Source organism: Pistacia vera, unplaced genomic scaffold (assembly GCF_008641045.1).
Source record: "Pistacia vera cultivar Batoury unplaced genomic scaffold, PisVer_v2 Contig793, whole genome shotgun sequence".
NCBI classification, from domain to species: Eukaryota; Viridiplantae; Streptophyta; class Magnoliopsida; order Sapindales; family Anacardiaceae; genus Pistacia; species Pistacia vera.
Genome location: NW_022196660.1, coordinates 36954 through 61468, shown reverse-complemented (window position 1 = coordinate 61468; position 24515 = coordinate 36954). Strand labels below are relative to the sequence as shown.

At 34.5% G+C, this 24515-nt stretch overlaps 1 protein-coding gene across 2 annotated transcripts; it reads left to right on the top strand.

The window, feature by feature from the left end:
• Positions 1-12824: 12824 nt before the first annotated feature.
• LOC116116979 (ABC transporter G family member 32) lies at positions 12825-24111 on the top strand. Of its 2 annotated transcripts, XM_031403017.1 has the most exons (26): positions 12825-13363; positions 13776-13896; positions 13977-14065; positions 14154-14238; positions 14706-14865; positions 14941-15017; positions 15094-15147; positions 15566-15656; positions 15743-16044; positions 16118-16399; positions 16600-16916; positions 17003-17163; positions 17243-17346; positions 18456-18612; positions 18727-18820; positions 19279-19293; positions 19799-19802; positions 20771-20848; positions 20934-21266; positions 21332-21622; positions 21894-21977; positions 22089-22222; positions 22327-22554; positions 22910-23081; positions 23185-23439; positions 23767-24111. In XM_031403017.1, exons 1-26 carry the CDS (start codon positions 13089-13091, stop codon positions 24037-24039), a joined length of 4236 nt encoding a protein of 1411 aa, XP_031258877.1. In that variant the 5' UTR covers positions 12825-13088; the 3' UTR covers positions 24040-24111. The 2 variants fall into 2 exon arrangements, with proteins under 2 accessions (XP_031258877.1, XP_031258876.1); XM_031403016.1 differs by lacking the exons at positions 19279-19293; positions 19799-19802; positions 20771-20848 and adding an exon at positions 18966-19053 and having other exon boundaries at positions 12826-13363; positions 18727-18849; positions 20906-21266.
• The last annotated feature ends 404 nt before the right edge of the window (positions 24112-24515 follow it).

Genomic DNA, 24515 nt, shown 5'->3' with positions numbered 1-24515 from the left:
GAAGTACACAACATGCCATAACATCTTCCCTTGTTTGTCCAACGGGTAATTGTTCATTCCATTCAGAATACGGAACCGTCTTTTCAAAAAACCAAAGGTTCTCTCAACAACATTGCGGAGTGAAGAATGTCTGTAGTTAAACAACTCTTGCGGGCCCTCTTCGGTTTACGGCGATGATCAGAAATATGGTAAGCACTTGCCTATAGGGGCGAGGAACCCGTCTCTATTTGGATAACCCGCATCAACCAAATAGTATTTCCCTGTGATATAGCAACATTTTATTGAATTACAGGCTTCAACAGTGGAGCAAATACGCTATAATACGTCAAGAAAATACTTATACCTGGTGGAGGATGTGGGGAATCCAGAATTAGGATCATCAAGAATTGAATTTAAAACTCTTGAGTCATGCGCAGATCCTTCCCATCCAGTAACGACATAAGTGAACTCATGTTAAAGTCGCATACACCATTACATTCTATGTCTTCGTTCCTTTGCGATTCCGGTACCTATCGGCAAATTCACTGGACCGAAGCGTATACATGTGTGCCATCCATGGCTCCAATATAGTCCTATCATGAAAATTGAATTTACTCATATTAACCGACTATAAAATTAATAACACAACGAACTTAACTATCTACTAATAGAAAACATATGAACCAGTACCTTAAAGAAAGGGTAATATTTTCTGTTGGCTGATATTCCCATGGACATCATTGAAGTCAGTGGTCTGATAAACTCTGTCTTCAACTCACATATAGCGTCGCAAACTGCGGCAACATGTCTAGGATCGTCTCACCCGAATGTTGGAAATCCTCCATCATTGTCTGATTGTCTCGTTTTTTCCAACGATTGTTGAATATCAATAACTTGTTCTCCAAACTCGTATTCCTGGTTGGTTGCAATTTGCCTTGATTGGACAAAATTTCACATAATTATGTAAAACGTCTTTGTCTATGCGGCACTTGTCATAGATCCTGTCAGGATGACCATTGAGTACTTCGAACATGTACTAAGACCAGTTAATATGGATGTATGTCGTGGTTCAGGCCTACTTGCTTCTAACGGGCAACACCGCAGAGTGCAATGGCTATATCTGTCAGTATTTCTTCTTCGTCCTCTCATCTTTAGCACGTCACTTCTTCCTGTACGGCTAGATGACGCCATTTAAACCTACACATTTTCAAAACATTATCAACAATTAACAGTTGTTGTACTACTTAGCAAAATATAACAGTGAATGTTTAATTCTAATGACAATCCAAAACGGTGTTTAACATGTAATATCGATAAAACAGTACCACAATTAATAAGTTCATACAGTTAGCGTTATAATTATAATTGTAATGACAACGGCCCACTGACGCATACAAAATTGTTGCCAAACACTTAGGAAATATAGTGTCATCTACTTATTGGAAAATTTGTTATAAATCCAGTTAGCCTTTTCCTCAAGCGGGAGTTTCACGAATATCTCCCGCACCCTAGATTTTTTATAGTACTCGACAACCGGAGGTAAAACTGTGTCGGTACTTGCATGGCTTCAATTTCAATACAATTGCTTATGGAAAAGGATCAGTGGAGCACTGGTGTTCTCTCTTTCCCTCTCATCTGCACTGCAATTGCTAGCCCTTGATCCCATAGTCCGCTTCTCCGCAAGTTCGTCCGTCAAGCAAAAAATGGGATCCGCAAGTGATTGTCCTCGGCTGCTTCTGTTCCTCCTATTTCTCGCTCTTCCATGGCCAGATGTGTTTGGTCGTTTTTCCCCTGTCTTCCGATCAGGATCAGGTTCAAAGTCGCTACCATCCATGGGAACCGCGTCAGGATTGGAATAACTGGAGTTCTCCACTGGTTGGATGTAGATGTGTACCATATCTTCCAGTGGCAGTTTGCTTCTCAAATATTATTTCATAAAGCTCCTTATGAGAAGTCCCTTATGGTAAAATTATGTCGCCAGTGGTTTTGCTGGTAAGTTAAAAGAATAATATATTATATTTAGCAGTCCAAAAAAAGCATACATTTACGGTGTCATTGTAATATTAGTTAAAAAATATGAAATTTTAATATGAAAATTTACCTTGACATATTCTTGCCAAACCTCAACAGACACGTTGGACTTTGTGACCGTGATCCCACCCGAACCCCATGTGTTGCACAATTTCCGCCATGCTTGATAAGTTTTTCGCAGGCGAAAGAACTTGAGGCAATTGTGTGACGTTGAGTCTCCTACCGCCACTGATGATATGTCGTCCAACATGCCTGGTAATCTGTTGTTTTTATTGCGGTACCGTGCGATTTTTGGCCCGCTCAGATAACAGGACCATAAATTTTGTGTTCATCTCAGCAGACAAGGCCACAGAATCACTCACTAAGGACAGTACGGTAAGGGACAACAAACATTGGGACACCATACGAATCACCAATCACTTAAATATAATACTAACATTGTGGTGGAATACATACACGTAAACTTATACCTCGTTCGATCATCCGACACTGCTTGATGACGTCAATGCAGGGGCAGATAACGACATGTCGACCAACTGGGTGTATGACGAACTCCAATTCTGGAAAAACGTTGAAACTTTCGCCTCTGCTTCAGTAGTATCAACCACCTGCGATGTTAGGGCAAATTTACTGACATCTATGCATTGGCGTAATTTGTTGTTATGATTAAGAACGACGTCGAATCTACAGAACAAATATATCAGTTAGTGAAATCCGAAAAAAATAATTCTAATTATCCAATAATTCATCCATTACATACAAATGTTACATACAGAACATATGAAGCTGTACAATTTTTTGACACTTGTGTTAAAAGAAAAAAAGTACTAACAATGGCAAAATTGAAATAGAAATAAGTACAATTACGATGTATGTCTTCACATAAGCTAACTGGTTCGCAAAAACCAACTGTCTCTTTACAACATATTTTAAAGCTGAAAAAAAAAAAAAAAAAAAACATTAATCTCTTCGCAAACTCCAGCCCCAAACAAATTCATACCCACATCATACAGACAACATATTTACAAACTTGCAAAAAAAAAAAAAAAATTTCAAAACAGCCTTTTCCCTTCTCTGAATAAATTCACGCTACAACATTTATAAACTAGCAACAAATCAACAAAAAAAAAAAAAAAAAAAAAACGATAGATTAAACTAATTCGCCAAACTCCAACACCAACAAATTGACGCGCTCATCCAACATGTACAACACATTTACAAACCTGCAAAAAAAAAAAAAAAAAAAAAAAAAATCCAAACGTCCCTTCACTAAATCAAATTTTCCGATGACAATCTGATGGTTTGACGGTATTTGTGGCATAACATGAACGATCGGAGTGTTTGCGGCTTGACGGTGGGTATCGTGGTGGTCTGTCGGGTTGCGGTGAACGATCGAGTGTTTGTGGCTTGACGGTGTTTGGCTTAACGGTGAACGATCGGAGTGTCTGTGGCTTGGAGGTGGGTATCGTGGTGGTCCATCGGGTTGCGGTGAACTATCGGAGTGTTTGTGGCTTGACGGTATTGTGGCTTAACGGTGAACGGTCGGAGTTTTTCACTGAAAGCTGAATGAAGAAACAGTGAAGAAGCTGCTAATGTAAACTGAAATGGTGAAGTGAAGAAGCAGTGAAGAAGAAAGTGAAACCGTGCGTAATGCAAACTGAAATGTGAACACTGAAACAAGTGAAGTGAAGGAGCGTGAAAGAAAATGACGAACACGTGAAAAGGACTGCAAAAAAAACAGGTGAAGTAGCGTGAAAGAAGAAAACAAACGCGTGAAAAAGGAAGGCTGCAAAAAAAAATTCAAATGTGTCATAAGCTGTCAAAAGAAGCGTGAAAAGGGAAGGCTGCAAAAATAAATTCAAACTGTCAGAAAGTTAGGAATAATTGTGAAGACCCTATTACTAAATATTGAACCAAACACTATTCGGAAAGTTGACTCAAACATATGGATGAAAATACTCACCAACGATAAGCGTATCTTCCCTCTTAATTTTACTTATCTTAATTTTAAGTCATACTGAAACTTGAATAATTGGATATTTATGTAATTGTAAGGTGGAGGAAAGGAGGATAATGAGAGAATTATGATGATTTTGGGATGGTGGTGGGCGGCGGCGGGGCGACGGCGACGTGGTGGCCATGGCTTTTAGAGGATTTGGCGCTGGTGAGATGATGAAGAAGAAGATGGGAGGTAGTTTAGTAATAAGACCATTTGTATAAGTGTTAGAATTTATGGTTACTATCGGTGTTACTTTAGGGTGAATTCTGTAATTTATGAAACCAGAGAGGAACTTTCATTTCGCCAAACCTTGTGGGAACAGTCATTTACTGTCATCATATCATGAGATTGGGGCCTTTGCATTTATTTATTTATAATGTAATAGTTTTCGCCTTTTCGGGTTGGGTTCAAATATTAGAGAATAGAGAGAAATACTTTATATATAAAATCATAATTTTAACTGAAATCTTTTAAATGATTGAATTATTTATGCGAATGATTTTACTATTTTTTTAAATAAAAAATAGAAATAAAGCAATATACATACATTAATATCATTGAAATTTAAAACAAAATATTATATAATATATATTTATATATTATATATATATAATATATATATATATAAATATAATATATCTTGACAAATAAAGCAATATATTATTTAAATAAATTAAAACTAAAATACAAAGTATAGTTTCAAAAAAAAAAAAATCCTTATTTTCTATTTTTATTTCTTTCTACTTATATATCCTCATTTATTTTTATTTTGACATGTGTCTCTTTTATTTTACTTTTTTTTTAATATTGTAGTTTTAAAAAAAAAAAAATTATATGAAACTATATTACTCGCTAAAATTACTTTAATATACTTAATTACACTTGGTTTTCAACTATAATTTTATTATAACATTACACAAGAAGAGAAGACAAGGGGTAAAGTTTAGAGTTATTTTAGAATTTAGTTTCAAAATTTGTTGATATGAAAATTCGCATCAACAAGAAAGATCTGATTGCTCTTGGTAGAATTGGAATAGATGTGAGCATGATTACAGATAATCAGGGATGGATGAATGATAAGTGCAATAAAGTAAAAGACAATAAAATTTTTAAAGTGGTTCGGCGAGATAACCTCTTATGCCTACGTCCATTGTTCTCATATTCGCTGTGAGAGCATACAATGAGAGTTCTATGGAAAATGTCTAACCTCTTTTTCATCATTTGAGGGGTGTATATACAAGGTTTTTGCAAAAGAAATAGCGAAAATAAAGAGATTACAATTGATATGAACTGCAATTCCGATATTCTCGTGACTAGGAGTTGTGATTACGCAGATATTGTTATTAATCTGGTCATTCCTGTAATATCTGGGATTTGAAATTATTTAAGAATTGATTGAATGATCATTTGGGTTGTTTGCAATTAGCTTGCGTTGGGTCGAGCTATATGTGGACAAGCTTATGCTGGGTCGAACAATCGGTAGAGTCGGACTGATTCTAGGTCGATCTAATACCTCGCAATTCACCGAACTTGATGGAAAAATCACACACAACAAAAATATTTTGGCCAATTGCATTTTTTTAAATTTTTTTTTTACATTTCTAATATTCATTTATTTAAATAACAAAAACAGGTTTTAGTATGATTACATATGAAATTAAAAGACGGACAGACCCACCCTTCTATTTTCTTTTGCTGCAGAAAACCAAATAAATGTGTTATTATCACACATAACAATTGAATGTGTTCTGGAATTTAAGAGAAAAAAAAAAAAAAAACAGCAAGCTTATTGAATTTTTTAAAATATGGTTCATTTGTTTTGGAACTTGGAAGAGTTGGGCAGACACAAAGACTTAAAACATCCTAAATGACTTTTTATATAACTCAAACTCTTTATTATAAACAATTTATTTATAAAAATAAGAGTCCAATAGACTCTTTATTTTTAAAATATAAATTAGAGAATGAGTTTGACTCTCTATATTTAGAGTGTCAAATTTCGCTCTTTATCCTAATTTTAATTAATAAACTATAAATTCTTACGTATTTTATTTATTAATTTTCTCTCCCATTAAGTTTTTTTCTTAAAAATAAAGAATATCTTCATTAAATTTAAAAAGTTTATTAAATTTGAATAAAAATTGTGTTCTTTATATTTAAAAATTAATGAAGATACTTTTTATTTATACGAAAGATACCTTCAAAATTAACAAATAAAAAACCAAACAAGTCCCGGTACTAATATAGATATGACACATACTCATAGTTCGGCTGACAATATGATCATTCTCGATTTGATCTTAGTAAAGTACATGAACATTTCTTTGAAAACAAACATAACAAAATTTAATCGATCTTTATGTTAAGAAACAATTATTCATTCGTATAACAACTGTTACCTGAAAACAAAATCAACAAAAATTAATTAATCTTCATATTAAAATTGTTAAGGAATACACTTACCGTTCGATAGGACTAACATAATTAATCATTCAAATAAATTGACTGAACGAAAACAATCATCCAACCAAATAATAACCGTTAAAATAATTAGAAGATATACTTACAATTTCGTATTAAAATAGTTAGAAGATATACTTATAGTTTAGAAGAACGAATCAAAATAACAACTCATTTGACAATATCAATCGGATATCCTTCCTTAATTTCATGTCAAATCATGAATCTTTGACCTGTAAACAACAACAAAAACATAAATAAATAAAAAATCATTGATTAACAAAATCATGAAGAATAAACGTATTATTGACACAAACTAACATGACTTATAAACAATTAACAAAAGACCAGACGTATTGTTGACACCAACTAATATATTGTGATAATACACAAGTGAATATACACCCTTTTTATAACCCCTTATTTAGACATTTTGAATGCCAACATTATTAAATATGAATATTGAATACGAAGAAAGGTTTGCAATGTTAATACAAAGCACCTATGTATCCAATCTTTATGTCTATTTATTTGGACTTTGGAATACCAATGCAGCAATTAATATTATCTACATCATCACCAATAAAATTCAACTACATGGTAATCACAAATCTAAGATGTCATTATGTTTAGATATTTGGAATGCTAATGCAATGTACCTATATTATTATTATTAATAATTATTAATATAGATCCTATTTTTTAATTAATTAATAATTATAGATGGAGCAATAAATACCAACATAATGTGTCAAGATAGAGCAATTTGATTGGTTTGTCAATCCAAAATATCAAAATTGAGCAATTTTGGAGCTTCCAAAATATGTCATGTGTTGATCAACCCATATGGGTATTTAGCTTTATATATATATAATTGTTACTCTCGGTTGTGATAGGTTAGTCACTAAAACTCTTATTCAGTCGATAGTTTCAAGGTCTTAAAGGATTAATCAAGATGTACATAAGCTAACTCAAACACCCTTAATTATAAAAAAAAAAAAAAAAGTTATTGTTGCTAGTATCTTAAATTAATTTTGACCCAAAAAATCAAATGCATGAATTGTTTATTGAATTAGGCCAAGCAAATTATTTAAATATTGGGAAACGGAAACCTAACCGTTTACGGCTATTAATTGAAAGTTGAATTCCTTGTTTTCCATGTTTATCAAATATCAACTATACTGCTTAGCTTGACGGCGGGGCAATTCTGGCGTGGGGTCACCGCGTTAATGTCACAATTATAATCTCACCAGTCACCTAACATGCTACCACTTCAATATTTTATATTTCTTTTTATTTATATTTGTTTGGTAAGAGATATGGCAACAGTAATTTCATAATGCACAAGCAATTTCATAATTTGTTATGAAGTAATATTATATATATAATATTTTTATATAATATTATGTGATAAAATATAATTAATTGATTTTAAATTAAAATTAAATTTTTATCGAAAAATATTTTACCACATAATGTTGTATGTGTAGTATTATTTTTTATTATGATACGTGAATTTACAAAAATGACAATTAATGTATAAAATCTAAGGGTAAGATTATATTGATTTTTATATATAATTATTTAGAAATTATGGACGTAATATAAAATTAAGATCTTCTAGTTTTATTATCAAGTCTATTAAATTACAATAGATTTATAATCATTAATTAGTGTCCGAAATTAATTACTCTCTCGAACTCATTAATTATAATGATTTTACTGGTTGTTGAGAGTGATTTTCCAAATTAAACAAATAATAATAAAGGAAAAAAAGGCTTCTGCATCTTATTGTAAAAGGTATTTTTGTAAAAATTCCATTGTTATGAACATTTGCAATAATCAGCGAGACTCGATCAACTTTGTTGGGATCGAATTAGATAGGTGCGTGATTGTAAATTAACCAGCAAAATGAGTTGAACAGGTCAAAAACAAGAAATAAACAAATCGAAAATAACTAGGAACAAGAGATAACTTTTAAAGTCGTTCGCGGGTTAAAACAAAGTCTATGTCCACTATTATGTTACTGTTTTTAGTGTTTTTCCCTTTTATCATAAATTACAAAGAGTTTCTCTTTTCTCTCAATTGGGGCATTTGGATCATATAACGTTTTATTATAAGGGAGTATGATATTAACGGAATAAAAAATCACACTGAAGATTACTGGAAATGTTTGGTTAGGAGGATAAATGAGTAGGTATGTTATATAGATTACTAAATTGCCCTCCTTTTTAAATATTAATATAATAATATTTGTTAGTATTATTTTTTTAATAATTTCTTTTAATCACTTACTTTTCAGATTTAGCAAAAACAGCCTAACAACTAAAAACGTTTTATACTTAACAAAAACACCCCTACCCACCCCAAGCCACTGCCGATAGGCAACCACCACCATCGGCGGCTGCCAACAATGCCACAAATCTGGTCGTGACTGTCACGACCCAATCTAACTGTGGGCCCGACTGAGCATGGGTTCGAGCCATGGGGGAGGCAAAAGAAATACCTTAAAGGGGGAGACAGTACTGAGTAGAATGGTCACGAGAGTGGGTGCTTTGTGATCCCCAGTCGGGCCCACGGTTAGATTGAGTCGTGACAGTGACGCCGACACTGCCATAGATGTGGCCATGGCCATTTCACAGCCACATATTTGACCGTGAAACGACTAGATCTGGCCATTTTCGACATGAATTTGTGATCCATGGTTGGAAAATGTCTCATCAGTGTACGACTGGTCGTATGCCATTATAGCGACTTTTAGCAGCCTCTGGCGGCGGACCATGGTGGCAGACCATAGTGGCTGGCGGCAGGGGCGGATCCAGCCCATGGCCCACCCTCAATTTTTTTTTTAATATTAATATATATAATTTTTGGATTTTGGCCCACCCTAACAAAAATATTAATATGTAATTAGTTTTTATTTTGGCCCACCCTAAAAAAAATTTATGGATCCGCCACTAGCTGGCGGTGGTGGCTAGTTCTGGGTACAATGACATTTATTTAAATAATAACAATAGCAAGGACAATGTTATCCAAAAAATTCAAAAAACGAGGACAAAAAGGTCAGCACAAGTGTATTAGGTGTTTTATGATATAAATCAGCCTTTTACCCATATTTAAACCGTAATAATTATTAAGTTGGGGTATTTATTAAACCAGAGCAATTATGCCTCAAGCAGATGAGCTTATGAACTAAGTCACATGCCATCAGAGTGACACATAAGACGATCCCGGTCGTTTGGGCTGGTTTGATTAGAAGACAAATGACACGAATTGATGGCCGGGAAAATCACGCACAACAAATTCAAAGAAAGTTATTTGAATTTGCTAAAGAACTCCATGTCCAACTCGCTGTTACAATGTGTTTGAAAGTCATCAAAAATATATATATACACTTATGTCAACACTCAACACCTTTAATTCTACTGATTTAATTTGCAATCCCCGTAACACTTCTAAAAGGCGTAGAATAGACTCATATTACCAAACCAGTCGGTGCCATTAATAGGCTTCAATTTTCAAGTTTTAAGTGCAAATAGAGTTGATATATATTTCTATCAACATCAATATGACATCTAGTCCTTATATTGTTATGAATATCAACAAAGTAGGAGATGCATAGATTAACTTAACAACAACAAACAATGATAGCTGATAGGATCAAGACATAATAGAAGGATTAAATATACCAACATCTAATAACCTTATTTTTCACTCAACATTAATTAGAAAGTCTAAAATCTAGTTGAACATGATAGGATCGCTAATTGAAAAGTGTTAATGAAAAGTTTACGGTGGGTAGTGATTAATTAGATAAAAGGGAGGTGGATAGAAACTTGAGAAAGACGATGATGTGGGTGGTTTCTATGGATTGCGGCCATGATTCAAAATAGAAGCGGGTATATGAAAAACAATGACTTTCATTTAATGAGATGTTAACCTTCTTGTTTATTTGATGTCTATCTATTTTTACTGATTTCTTTTGTGGCTATAATTGAAGAACTTCTATGCCTAATACTATTTTACGACTCTACCAATAAGTTTCCTTTTACAATTAAAGAAGATTTACTACCTTCGGTAACTTTGCAAATTAATTAAGGGATTTTCGAGGTTTAATCAAATAAAAAAGTCGTCATGAACTACTTTTTAGTGGTCAAGTGATTTGATATGAATTCTTGAGTGTATTACTTAAAAGATCTTAAGTTTGAGTCTCACCTTGGTTGCTAATAGGGGTAACCGTTGAAGCTTTTATCTGGTTGGTAATTTAAGGATCCTAAGAAATTAGTTGAGGTACGTGTAAACTGGTTTGGACACCACCGATCATAAAAAATAAAAAAAAGTCATCCTAAGGTTTCAAAAATAACATAAATACCCCTGTTTTGAGTGAACTATTAGAATTTATAACATGATGAGTTAATAAATATTTATGAAATTATTTCTCTATCATTTACTTTAACACCGAAATATTAACAGCACGAAGATTTTGTTATTAACCACATGAATAATTTTGTTATGTAATTCTACAACCTTTTGATTTTGATTCATTATGAAACCCCTATTGATAATGATTTATCTATTGAAATAGGATAAACTAGAAAATCACTATCTAAATAATTCAAGACAATAATGGGTAATTAATTGCACAATATTTTCCGGTATTTACCTGCAACCTAAAAAGAAATATTTAAATCTTAGGCTACTTGTTTTTTTTGTTTATTTTCCAATTTAAAATATAATAATGTTAGGTCCATAATTTTTTTTTTACAATTTTGATGCGACAATTCATTATTAGTTAGCTCGTAAATAGACAGATGAGACCCATATAAGTATACGAAATCTATTTTGTGAGCTGATCAATGACAAATTATTATGTTTATAAAAAAAATTTGTGATATTAAATTGAAGATCTAGTATTACTCTTTAAAATTAACTATTACAAGAAGGAAATTTATTTTTATAAATTTCTTTTGCACATCCAGAAAAAAGAAAATATGTTTTTTGATTAATGAAATGCCACCTGCCTTCCAATGGAAATACAACACAGGTAGCATGACAATGACCATGACATCCAAGTCGTAATTTCTACAGAAACGGAAGACAAGACCAATTTGCTTTTATTTTTCAATATATAATATACTGGTCTTATATTTTCTTCCTATAATTAGAGTTAATGATTTTTTTCCATCCAAATAATGATTTTACGACACTTTCTCACTTATAAATTTTTAAAATATCATTTTATTATCTAAATTTATATTCCAATGATAAATATAGAGCAAATTTGATCCAAATTATTGAGACTTTTGAAGAGGGGAGGTTGATGAATCTTTTGATGGTGGTTGGTTGATTAGAATTTGACTTAGAAGAGACGATTGTGTAAACTTTAATAGCTCGATTATTAGCGATTGATGAGGTTAACAGTAATATAATTTAAGGGATTTTGGTGAGTGATGATCGAGGTAGAGAATGGTGGTGCTGGTGTGGGGTCGCAACGATATCAGAGTCGAAATGAAATATAAATTTGGGTAATAATATGGTATTTTAAAATCTTGCGGGTGAAAAATTGTCATTACCCTATTATTTGGGTGGGAAAAATCGTTTACTTAATTAACTAATATAAATGCTAATTTTATTTTTGAAACAAAAAGTGGTCAAGACTCCAGATACAACCAAATTTAGAAATTAAATAGACAATAATTTATTCTCATGTCAATTTCATATTTACATCATCTTCTTCTCTATTCCTGAATATAACTATTGGAATAAAAATTCTAACGGATGTAAAGTTTCTCATGACAAAAATCAAGCCACTAGGAATAATAGAAAAAAACAAAAAGAAAGAATTTTCACAGGCGAAGCCCAGCTGCACAGGTGATGAGTACTTGGGTCTATGACCCCTCCAGTATTGAGAAAGTACTTTTAAAGTATAAACCCACTCATACCTTTCAGTCATCACCCGCCGCTTTTAGTTTCCAATCAACGCAAACACGACACCATCCAACTACAGTAAAAATATATTATTTACTACAAAAATGATCCCCACCCAACCGTTTTAATTTAAAATCATCCATAAGTCCATGCCCACTCGCTGCCTTCCAAATCCAACCTAACCCCTTCACTCGCTATCCACAACCTGTTCGTTTCACTATCCTGTCAATTATCCACAGCGAGTTATGATTTGTTATCCACAGCGAGTAATGTTTTGTTAAACTCGAGCGCGTTTGCTATTTGATTAAACCCGCGAATTGTGTCTTTCCCGCTGCCATAAATGAGTCTTCTCTGCGCTTAGTGTGACAAACTTTAACGTAGAAAATTTACAGAGAGAGAAGGTATGCAGATAAAGGGTGCAACAAACACGTACTTTTTTGGAAAGAAAAGAAAAACAGAGCGATAAACAACCAAAGACTTATTGAGAGAGAGAATGAGAAAGAAAATCACCATTAATGCAGAGCCAGAAACTCAACTACCAATCTATTATAATTAGAATGCAAGAAAATAGCAGCAATAGTAGTTCATTTGTCTAACAAATGCCAGTGTTACATTCAAACCCTACTTTATAATATATATATATCATCATCTTCTGCTTCTCTGTGTTGTTTTTGTCGCTTTAACAGATCCAATGTGGAATTCGGCAGAGAATGTGTTTTCCAGAACGTCGTCGTTTAGGGAAGATGGAGAGGACGAGGAGGCTCTTCGTTGGGCCGCCTTGGAGCGCCTGCCTACATACTCTCGCGTTCGCCGCTGCATTTTCAAGGATGTGGTCGGTGGCTCTAAGGAGGTTGATGTGAGTGAACTTGAAGTTCAGGAGCAGAAGCTTGTTTTACAACGTCTGGTCAACTCCGTTGAAGATGATCCCGAGCGCTTCTTTGATCGCATGAGAAAGAGATTTGATGCGTAATGATTATTTCTCCTAGTTCTTGTTTCTTTCTTCTGGTTGAGTTTCTTCAGTGCGTTTAGTATGAGAGCTAAATTGAGTCAACTCTAGTCAGCTTTGTTTACTTATTGAACCGAGCCTATCAATTTGCTTTTTATGTTTTTCATTTTTGAGTTAGTAAACTAGTATAGTATAAGCCAAGTTTGAAACTTTAATGTGTAGGAAGCTATAGCAACTCAACATAACGATTATATTACATTGATTATTTGAGAAAAAAGGAATTTTGATGCTTAATTATGCAATTTCTTGGTAATAGAGTCTTTGTTTAATGACTAAATTACGTGGAGACATAAGAAAAGGTGAGAATTTCGAGTAATTTCGGATTGGAAAAAGTTCTCTTGTTTTAATTTTTCTACATGTGTGGCATTACAGAGTAGATTTGGAATCTCCAAAGATTGAGGTTCGATTTCAGAATTTGACGGTTGAATCTTTTGTTCATCTCGGAAGTAGAGCACTTCCAACCATTCCAAATTTTATATTCAACATGACTGAGGTAATTTACCCTCAATTTACACTCTTGGTCTCTGCTATAAATTGATTTCTTTCCAACTGATTTTTGTGAATGATCATCAGGCTCTTCTGAGGCAGTTGAGGATATACAGCGGAAAGAGAAGCAAGTTGACGATTTTACATAATACAAGTGGGATTATTAGACCTTCAAGGTATATTTTAATTTTAATTTTATCCCAGTTGGTGATGTTTTTAGGCCAGGATTATGTGTGTTTGATAAGGTAGGATGATATTTTGTAGATTGACACTACTGTTGGGTCCTCCAAGCTCTGGAAAGACAACGCTATTGTTGGCTCTTGCTGGACGACTGGCACATGATTTACAGGTATTGGGATTTTGCGTTATTTTCAAAGATGCTGAACATGTTTTAATACCCTGATTCCTGGTTTTCGTGCTATTTGCTACGGTATTAAAATCCTTGAACTAACCCCAGTAGGGATGACTTAGCGGGTTCAATATAGGTCTAACCTAAGCATGATGAGCTACTGTATGTTCATACATTTTCTATCATGTGCTTTTATCTTGTCTCTGATAAAGGATAGAAATGAGCATAGAATGGTGGCTTATAATATGTTTGTTGATGGAACTATGCCTTATGTAATGGGCTTAGTTCACCCCTCTCAAAAAAATTGCAGGCCTAAGCTGTTAATCATGTATGTGAGCTATGCATTTCCTTTAATTAAATGATTAAACTTATGAACTTTGGATGATTCAAGTTCACATATATTGCCAATGTTTCCGTGTTGATTGTTCCATTTTTTGTAATGTCTTTATACTTTGATTGCTTTAAAGGTGTCAGGGAAAATTACATATAACGGACATGGTTTAAATGAGTTTGTGGCTCCAAGGACGTCTGCCTATGTCAGTCAACAGGATTGGCATGTTGCAGAGATGACTGTAAGGGAAACTCTTGAGTTTGCAGGACGTTGTCAGGGTGTTGGATTCAAATATGGTAAGCTTTAGAAAATAATTTGTGCCTGCATAAACTAAGCTTTCCTAGTTGCTGACTCATGAATTCTTGCAAAAGATATGATTTCGGAACTTTCAAGAAGAGAGAAGATTGCTGGGATAAAACCTGATGAAGATCTTGATATATTTATGAAGGTACTTGTCAGATTCTTTTCTCTACATATAGATAATTTTGCCAAGAGATTCTCACTGTTACAGTTTTTTCTTTTAGTCATTTGCTTTGGGGGGACAGGAGACAAGCCTTGTGGTGGAATACATCATGAAGGTATGCTCTAGAAGCTGAATACTCTTGTAAACAGAGGATAACATTATTGCAATTATGGCCTTCAAGTGTACCTTACCTGACATTTTACTATCACACCTTCAAGAATAGCCAAAATGACCGAAGTATAGTTTTCACTGGTGTTTATAATGATATTGGAATAGAGCTGACGAGTTTAGGATATTGGTTTTATAAATTGATGTTGAGAACACAAACCTCTGAAAAAGGGTATAAAAGGACGTCATAGTGGATTTACTGGGGAGTGGCTCATCAAAAAGGTTGGTTAATATGCTATTAGCCACTGGAATTTGATTTAAAAGGAAAAATGTTCCTTAAAGAAGTTCAGTATTCTAAATAACGTTTATGTGATTGTTGAACTTGATTTGTGAAATTCTGAAGCACTAATGTATATATGACAAAGATTTTAGGTTTGGACCTATGTGCTGACACATTGGTTGGAGACGAAATGCTTAAAGGGATTTCTGGAGGCCAGAAGAAGAGGCTAACAACAGGTTGACATGATTTAGATCACTGTTTCTTATGTACTAGAATGCTGTATGCTTTTATTCATGCCAAATTAGCACATATGTGATTTCAGGTGAATTATTAGTTGGTCCTGCTAGGGTGCTGTTTATGGATGAAATATCAAATGGTCTTGATAGCTCAACTACTTATCAAATCATCAAATATCTTAAGCATTCTACTCGTGCGCTTGATGGGACCACTGTCATTTCTCTGCTTCAACCTTCTCCGGAGACGTATGAGTTGTTTGATGATATTATACTTTTGTTTGAGGGCCAAATTGTGTATCAGGGACCTCGTGATTCTGTTCTTGATTTCTTTACATCTATGGGATTTAGTTGTCCCAAAAGGAAGAATGTGGCTGACTTCTTGCAAGAAGTAAGTTTAGAAGAGCTTGAGATTTGGGTTCATTCTCTTTTATATGGCACTTTGCTAAAATCTTGAAACACAGGTTACATCAAAGAAGGACCAAGAGCAGTATTGGTCCAACTCTTTCCAACCTTACCGGTATATACCTCCAGGAAAGTTTGCTGAAGCTTTTCGTTTGCACCAAATTGGGAAGACTTTGTCTGCGGAACTGGCCGTTCCTTTTGATAGACGCTATAATCATCCAGCAGCATTGTCAACTTCTCAATATGGAGAGAAGAAGAGTGAACTTCTCAAAACCAGCTTTAACTGGCAGTTACTGCTGATAAAACGAAATTCATTTATCCATGTTTTCAAATTTGTCCAGGTAATGTTGCGAATTTTAAATGGTAATTTGGTGATTGAGTTAATGCTAGCTTTTCTGTAACTAATGCTGGTTAGTGATGTTTTACATTGATCCATGAAACCCTTTTTTTTTTTTCACTGTAGTTATGCATTGATGATCTATTTAGAGGAAAGTGCTTCATAAAAAAATATTGCTGATTATTATCGTGTACTGCTCTGCAGCTTCTTTTGGTTGCCTTAATAACGATGACTGTTTTTCTCCGGACAACGATGCACCATAGGACAATTGATGATGGAGGATTGTTTCTTGGGTCACTTTACTTTTCCATGGTCATTATTCTTTTTAACGGCTTCACTGAGGTTTCAATGTTGGTGGCCAAGCTCCCTGTGCTTTACAAGCACAGGGATTTGCATTTCTATCCAAGTTGGGTTTACACACTTCCTTCTTGGGTCTTGAGTATTCCAACTTCACTCATAGAATCTGGTTTCTGGGTGGCTATTACATATTATGTTATTGGATATGATCCTGATGTTACTAGGTATGTAATATGCTTTCCCTGATTTCAGCATGATTTATTATGGTTGAATTGGAATGACTTTTTAACTTCAATCCTTTAATTTGCAGATTTTTTGGGCAGTTCTTGTTATATTTCTTTCTGCACCAGATGTCTATAGGTCTCTTCCGTGTTATAGGATCCTTAGGTAGAAATATGATAGTTTCCAATACCTTTGGATCTTTTGCTATGTTGGTGGTCATGGCTCTTGGAGGATTCATTATTTCAAGAGGTAAAGCTGATTATTGTGCAAGATCATGGTTAATTATTCATGCCAATGTTTTATTCATTTTTTTGTATTGTTGTGACAGATCGTATTCCAAGCTGGTGGATTTGGGGTTTCTGGGTTTCTCCTTTGATGTATGCTCAAAATGCAGCTTCTGTGAATGAATTTCTTGGACATCCTTGGAATAAGGTAACACCATTAACTTATTATATAATTTTTGCCAAGGAAATTTATGCATCTTGCTTAGCTTTTTTGTATCTTAAAAATTATTTTGTTCATTGAGAACAATATGGTTTTTCAGTAATTATATATAAAGAAAGTTTGAAATAAATAGCATTATCTCTGATGCATATATCCATTTAATTGTTTTAACCAGTTTAGTCACTTCAAAAAATTCCATGGCAGCAGTCACCTTATACAGTACACTTTTTTGTCTACCATTTGCTGTTGTGGTTTCGACCATGTCCATGAATTGAAAGGATTAGTTGGAATACAAAAAATCGTGACAGTAATAAATAATCTTCATATGTTATATTTTTCTTTTAAAAATGAAAAATCTATATTTTACGTGCTCTAAATCTTTTGTCATTTGTAATAAAATTTCTAAAAAAATTATATATAAGCATTTTGATTTTTAATTGATTACACACAAGTTTCCCCCTACAAAAAAATAAAAAATAAAAATAAAATCGAAGAAATTTGTTTCCATCTGAATTCTGAAACCAAACTCAACTTCGGACCCTCTATCAGCCAAAGCCAAACGTAAACATGATTAAAACAGAAGATATGATGGAACAACTTGCAACTATCTCTCAACAAAAGATGCATATCCACATTGGCCAATTTATCCACGATCTGATTGCCCTCACGACAAATATGAGAAATGTTCTCACTCATATGTTTAAGATTCTCAATATTGTTTTAAGCCAAGGATTCCAAAGATGCCATGGATGCAAGGCCCGATCGAAGAGACTACTAGTAGTATGAAACTATGAATCTTATTTCAATCTGGAGATGAGCCACTTACGAGAGAAAAGGCAATTTTAAGAACATATAAAACAGCTGCCTGTGTTGTACAGAAAGAAGTATGATGCCCTAACTTTGTGAAAAAGCTGCCAATCGAACAGAAACCTGATTGAAAATACCACTGCAGTTTCTAGGGTTAACAAATTTCCCATAATTAATTGCTCTCCAGAATCTAAATTTACACATAAGCAATACTGAAATATTAGATTTTTTTGCATGTATATATGTATATATTATCAAAACTCAATTGTGCTCTGTTCTTTTATATGTAGACGGCTGTGAACACTAACTCTTCATTAGGAGAGGCATTATTGAGAGAACGAAGTTTGTTTCCAGAAAGCTACTGGTATTGGATTGGTGTTGGTGCTATGATTGGATATGCAGTATTATTCAACATTCTTTTCACATTCTTCCTAAGCTACCTTAAACGTAAGTCATCTGATTGTGTAAAAGTGATGAGTAGAACTTCCTTTTTACTTCTGCTTAGATGAAGAAATTAATTACAAATGTATCTGGCTAAGTTCCGCTTTTCATATTTAACAGCTTGGGGAAAGCAACAGGCTGTTGTCTCTAAGGAAGAGCTACAAGAGAGAGACAAGAGAAGGAAAGGTGAAACTGTTGTTATTGAACTGAGAGAGTATTTGCAGCATTCAGGCTCACTAAATGGTTTGTAAAACGCATCTTGTATTGGCTTTTCCAGTTTTACTGACCTTTTTTCTTATTTGTACCTATAAATTCCCAGCTGAATGTTCAAGTTCTTATTCTCCCTAACTTCCTTGTAGGAAAATATATCAAGCAGAGAGGCATGGTTCTTCCATTTCAACCACTTTCCATGACCTTCAGCAATATCAATTACTTTGTGGATGTCCCTGTGGTGTGTATACACTTTCTTTGCCATTTGCCACTTACTTTGGGGAATATGTTTACTATTTATTTCTCTCATCCAAGTTTCTCTTCAGGAATTAAAGCAAGAAGGGATATTAGAAGATAGATTGCTGTTATTGGTTAATATTACTGGAGCATTCAGACCTGGTGTGCTTACAGCATTGGTTGGAGTCAGTGGCGCTGGTAAAACTACCCTTATGGATGTTTTAGCAGGTCGAAAAACTGGTGGGGTTATAGAAGGCAGCGTACATATATCTGGTTATCCTAAAAGGCAAGAAACTTTTGCGAGAATTTCAGGTTACTGTGAGCAGAGTGACATTCATTCGCCTGGTTTGACTGTCCTGGAATCACTTCTGTTCTCTGCTTGGCTGCGGTTACCTTCAGACATTGATTTGGAGACACAAAGAGTAATAAATCTTTGGCCTTTTCATGTTTCTTTGGTCTGAGATAACTTACTGATTGAATTTTTCAGGCATTTGTTGAGGAGGTGATGGAACTTGTGGAGCTGACATCGTTAAGTGGGGCATTAGTTGGTCTACCCGGAGTTGATGGTTTGTCGACTGAACAACGTAAAAGATTAACAATTGCTGTTGAACTGGTTGCCAACCCTTCTATAGTATTCATGGATGAGCCCACGTCAGGTTTAGATGCAAGGGCTGCAGCAATAGTGATGCGAACTGTCAGGAACATTGTAAATACTGGGCGAACAATTGTGTGCACAATCCATCAGCCCAGTGTAGACATTTTTGAATCCTTTGATGAGGTTAGCTCTTAAATTTTGCAAGAGAGCTTCTCTAATTTGGTTTTCTTTCCTGGCATTGAAAACGTAAAAAATCAGAAATGATTACCGATAAGCAATACTGCTTTCATGTCATGTCCCTGTGGCTGTTATAGCTAGTATATTATAGCTTTGTAATCTAGTTACATGGATGGAAAGTTAGAGACAGCTTAATTTTATCATACACATGATCCTTAGTAAGTGTTTTGATTTCACTGGATGTCTACTCAATTCATAATCTTCTCCGTCTTTGCAGCTTTTGTTTATGAAGCGTGGAGGAGAGCTCATATATGCTGGTCCACTTGGTCCTAAGTCTTGTGAGCTCATCAAATATTTTGAGGTTGGATCATGCATTTTAAAATCTCTTAGAATATTTGATATCTATTTTATGCTTGAATCATTATGAACTTGTTTACATTTTATCTTATGGATCTATTTATTTGATCTGTAGGCAGTTGAAGGAGTGCCAAAAATAAGGCCCGGATATAATCCTGCTGCATGGATGCTTGAGGTTACCTCACCAGTTGAAGAAAATCGCCTGGGTGTAGATTTTGCAGAAATTTACAGATCATCAAATTTGTTTCAGTATGTACATGTTTTCGGGAAATGTTGGCTGTTGGTTTTGCCATTATATACATATAATCTTTTTTTTTTTTTTTTCTTTATCTAACCATGCTGTCTTGCTTTGTTTCAGACGTAATAAAGAATTGGTTGAAATTCTAAGCCAGCCTAGTGCAAATTCAAAAGAATTGAACTTTCCAACGAAGTATTCGCTGTCTTTTTTTGATCAGTTTCTAGCTTGCCTGNATCTTGTATTGGCTTTTCCAGTTTTACTGACCTTTTTTCTTATTTGTACATATAAATTCCCAGCTGAATGTTCAAGTTCTTATTCTCCCTAACTTCCATGTAGGAAAATATATCAAGCAGAGAGGCATGGTTCTTCCATTTCAACCACTTTCCATGACCTTCAGCAATATCAATTACTTTGTGGATGTCCCTGTGGTGTGTATACAGTTTCCTTGCCATTTGCCACTTACTTTGGGAAATATGTTTACTATTTATTTCTCTCATCCAAGTTTCTCTTCAGGAATTAAAGCAAGAAGGGATATTAGAAGATAGATTGCAGTTATTGGTTAATATTACTGGAGCATTCAGACCTGGTGTGCTTACAGCATTGGTTGGAGTCAGTGGCGCTGGTAAAACTACCCTTATGGATGTTTTAGCAGGTCGAAAAACTGGTGGGGTTATAGAAGGCAGCGTACATATATCTGGTTATCCTAAAAGGCAAGAAACTTTTGCGAGAATTTCAGGTTACTGTGAGCAGAGTGACATTCATTCGCCTGGTTTGACTGTCCTGGAATCACTTCTGTTCTCTGCTTGGCTGCGGTTACCTTCAGACATTGATTTGGAGACACAAAGAGTAATAAATCTTTGGCCTTTTCATGTTTCTTTGGTCTGAGATAACTTACTGATTGAATTTTTCAGGCATTTGTTGAGGAGGTGATGGAACTTGTGGAGCTGACATCGTTAAGTGGGGCATTAGTTGGTCTACCCGGAGTTGATGGTTTGTCGACTGAACAACGTAAAAGATTAACAATTGCTGTTGAACTGGTTGCCAACCCTTCTATAGTATTCATGGATGAGCCCACGTCAGGTTTAGATGCAAGGGCTGCAGCAATAGTGATGCGAACTGTCAGGAACATTGTAAATACTGGGCGAACAATTGTGTGCACAATCCATCAGCCCAGTGTAGACATTTTTGAATCCTTTGATGAGGTTAGCTCTTAAATTTTGCAAGAGAGCTTCTCTAATTTGGTTTTCTTTCCGGGCATTGAAAATGTAAAAAATCAGAAATGCTTACCGATAAGCAACACTGCTTTCATGTCATGTCCCTGTGGCTGTTATAGCTAGTATATTATCGCTTTGTAATCTAGTTACATGGATGGAAAGTTAGAGACAGCTTAATTTTATCATACACATGATACTTAGTAAGTGTTTTGATTTCACTGGATGTCTACTCAATTCATAATCTTCTCCGTCTTTGCAGCTTTTGTTTATGAAGCGTGGAGGAGAGCTCATATATGCTGGTCCACTTGGTCCTAAGTCTTGTGAGCTCATCAAATATTTTGAGGTTGGATCATGCATTTTAAAATCTCTTAGAATATTTGATATCTATTTTATGCTTGAATCATTATGAACTTGTTTACATTTTATCTTATGGATCTATTTATTTGATCTGTAGGCAGTTGAAGGAGTGCCAAAAATAAGGCCCGGATATAATCCTGCTGCATGGATGCTTGAGGTTACCTCACCAGTTGAAGAAAATCGCCTGGGTGTAGATTTTGCAGAAATTTACAGATCATCAAATTTGTTTCAGTATGTACATGTTTTCGGGAAATGTTGGCTGTTGGTTTTGCCGTTATATACATATAATCTTTTTTTTTTTCTTTATCTAACCATGCTGTCTTGCTTTGTTTCAGACGTAATAAAGAATTGGTTGAAATTCTAAGCCAGCCTAGTGCAAATTCAAAAGAATTGAACTTTCCAACGAAGTATTCGCTGTCTTTTTTTGATCAGTTTCTAGCTTGCCTGTGGAAGCAAAATCTATCTTATTGGCGGAACCCACAATATACAGCAGTTCGCTTCTTCTACACTGTTGTCATTTCATTAATGCTTGGATCAATATGTTGGAAATTTGGTTCAAAAAGGTTTCTACTGAACTTTTCTTTTTAGGCATCTTCTGATATCTAGGCAAAATTATTGCTTAAAACTAGTTGAGACGCTTTCATGCTTGGGCATTTTGGGAACTTAGTTACTCCAGATAAATTGCAGATGATTTGCTTTGTGAGGTTGGAAGCTAGTATTGTATGATTGACACTTATTATCTATACCTATTTTACTTCCTCCTCTAGGTGGCAGATAGCTGTTTTCAACCCCATGAGACATGATATCAACATTGGATATCTTCCATCATTTGTATCTCTTTTTCAATTATACCTGTAGCCCTGTATAGATGATTCTACCACTAAAGTCTCTGTGATATTTGAATTCTGATTCGTGCAGGGAGAATCAACAAGATTTGTTCAATGCCATGGGATCCATGTATCTTGCTGTCCTGTTTATCGGTATTACAAATGGTTCTGCTGTTCAACCAGTTGTTTCTATTGAAAGATTTGTTTCATATAGAGAGAGAGCTGCTGGGATGTACTCAGCTCTGCCTTTTGCATTTGCTCAGGTCTACCTTCTGGGCTTCTTTCCTTCTTTCCACTTCTATTTGTGCAAGCAAGAACTCTTTTGTTCTCTGAAACTTCACTCATGTTTTTTCCTTTTATGTGCAGGTTGTTATCGAGTTCCCATACGTGTTTGGACAAACTGCTATTTACAGCTCTATTTTCTATTCTATGGCTGCATTTGAGTGGACTGCTTTGAAATTTATTTGGTACTTATTTTTCATGTATTTTACCATGCTATACTTCACCTTATATGGAATGATGACTACTGCTATCACACCAAATCATAATGTTGCCTCCATCATTGCTGCTCCATTTTATATGCTTTGGAACCTTTTCAGTGGCTTTATGATTCCTCGCAAGGTAATGAAATTACCATTTTCTTTTCTATATATATAATATCATAGTTTCTCACTCTCGCATGCATTGTACATAAACTGATCAAATGGAAAACAGCAAGTCTCAAATATTTATTAACATTTAACATAATAGCAGTTTTCAAGTTTGAAGTAAACTTAAATATAATGCTGAAGGTCTTATATAATTTTTTAATCCTGTCTGATAGAGAGGCCATGTTAGATATATAATGACCTTGCAAGAAATATACAATCTTGAGATCTACTTTGCATGGATTCTTTCTCTCTTTCATGTGTGTATACATATCATAATGTGTTCCCAATTCTTTTTCAGAGTATGCCCTTTTTCTGGAGATGGTATTATTGGGCAAACCCAGTGGCATGGAGTCTGTATGGACTCCTGACATCCCAGTTTGGTGACGATGGTAAACTGGTGACGATTTCAGATGGAATTCACTCTGTGCCAGTGAAGCTGTTACTGAAGGATGTGTTTGGATTTAGGCATGACTTTTTGGTTGTAGCGGGTGTAATGGTGGTTGCCTTCGCTGCATTTTTTGGATTCATATTTGCTTTTGCAATAAAAGCCTTCAAGTTCCAGAAGAGATGACAAGGTGGTTTTGTATGATAAGCTTGTATGACAAATTGGTAAGTGTATCAATTTCCCTTTAAAAAAAAAAAATGGTGGCTTGAAATTTGTATAGCAACCTGGTATTGCAGAGTGAAGATAAAGTTGGCTGGAGAAAATTTTAAAACATATAGATACATATATATTTGTTGAATTGTTAACAATAATTGTTAGTATGATTGGGCAGTGTAATTTTTACAAGACATATACAAATGCATATTCAATAACATTGTAAACACTCATTATTGGGTCTCAAGTAAAGGTTGTAATTATGTGGCCATTGCGTTTGTCAAAGATACTAATATCCAATGTCTTTTCATTAATGATTGCGCAAATGGCTTGTTATGGTTTATCGGTGCAGGTGCAATGTGGAAATGAGAAAGCTCACGAGCATCACAGTCTCTCTTACCTAAATTTACCCATGGCGTGATACTACACTTACAACCTCTTCTCATAAA

What these genes read in the sequence shown, in the direction of transcription:
- LOC116116979 (XM_031403016.1), top strand. Translation starts at nt 13,089, where the DNA reads ATGTGGAATTCGGCAGAGAATGTGTTTTCCAGAACGTCGTCGTTTAGG. An exon ending in ATGTTTTCAAATTTGTCCAG is followed by an intron (nt 16,400 to 16,599) that starts GTAATGTTGCGA and finishes ACTGCTCTGCAG; the next exon opens with CTTCTTTTGGTTGCCTTAAT. An exon ending in GCTTTATGATTCCTCGCAAG is followed by an intron (nt 23,440 to 23,766) that starts GTAATGAAATTA and finishes ATTCTTTTTCAG; the next exon opens with AGTATGCCCTTTTTCTGGAG.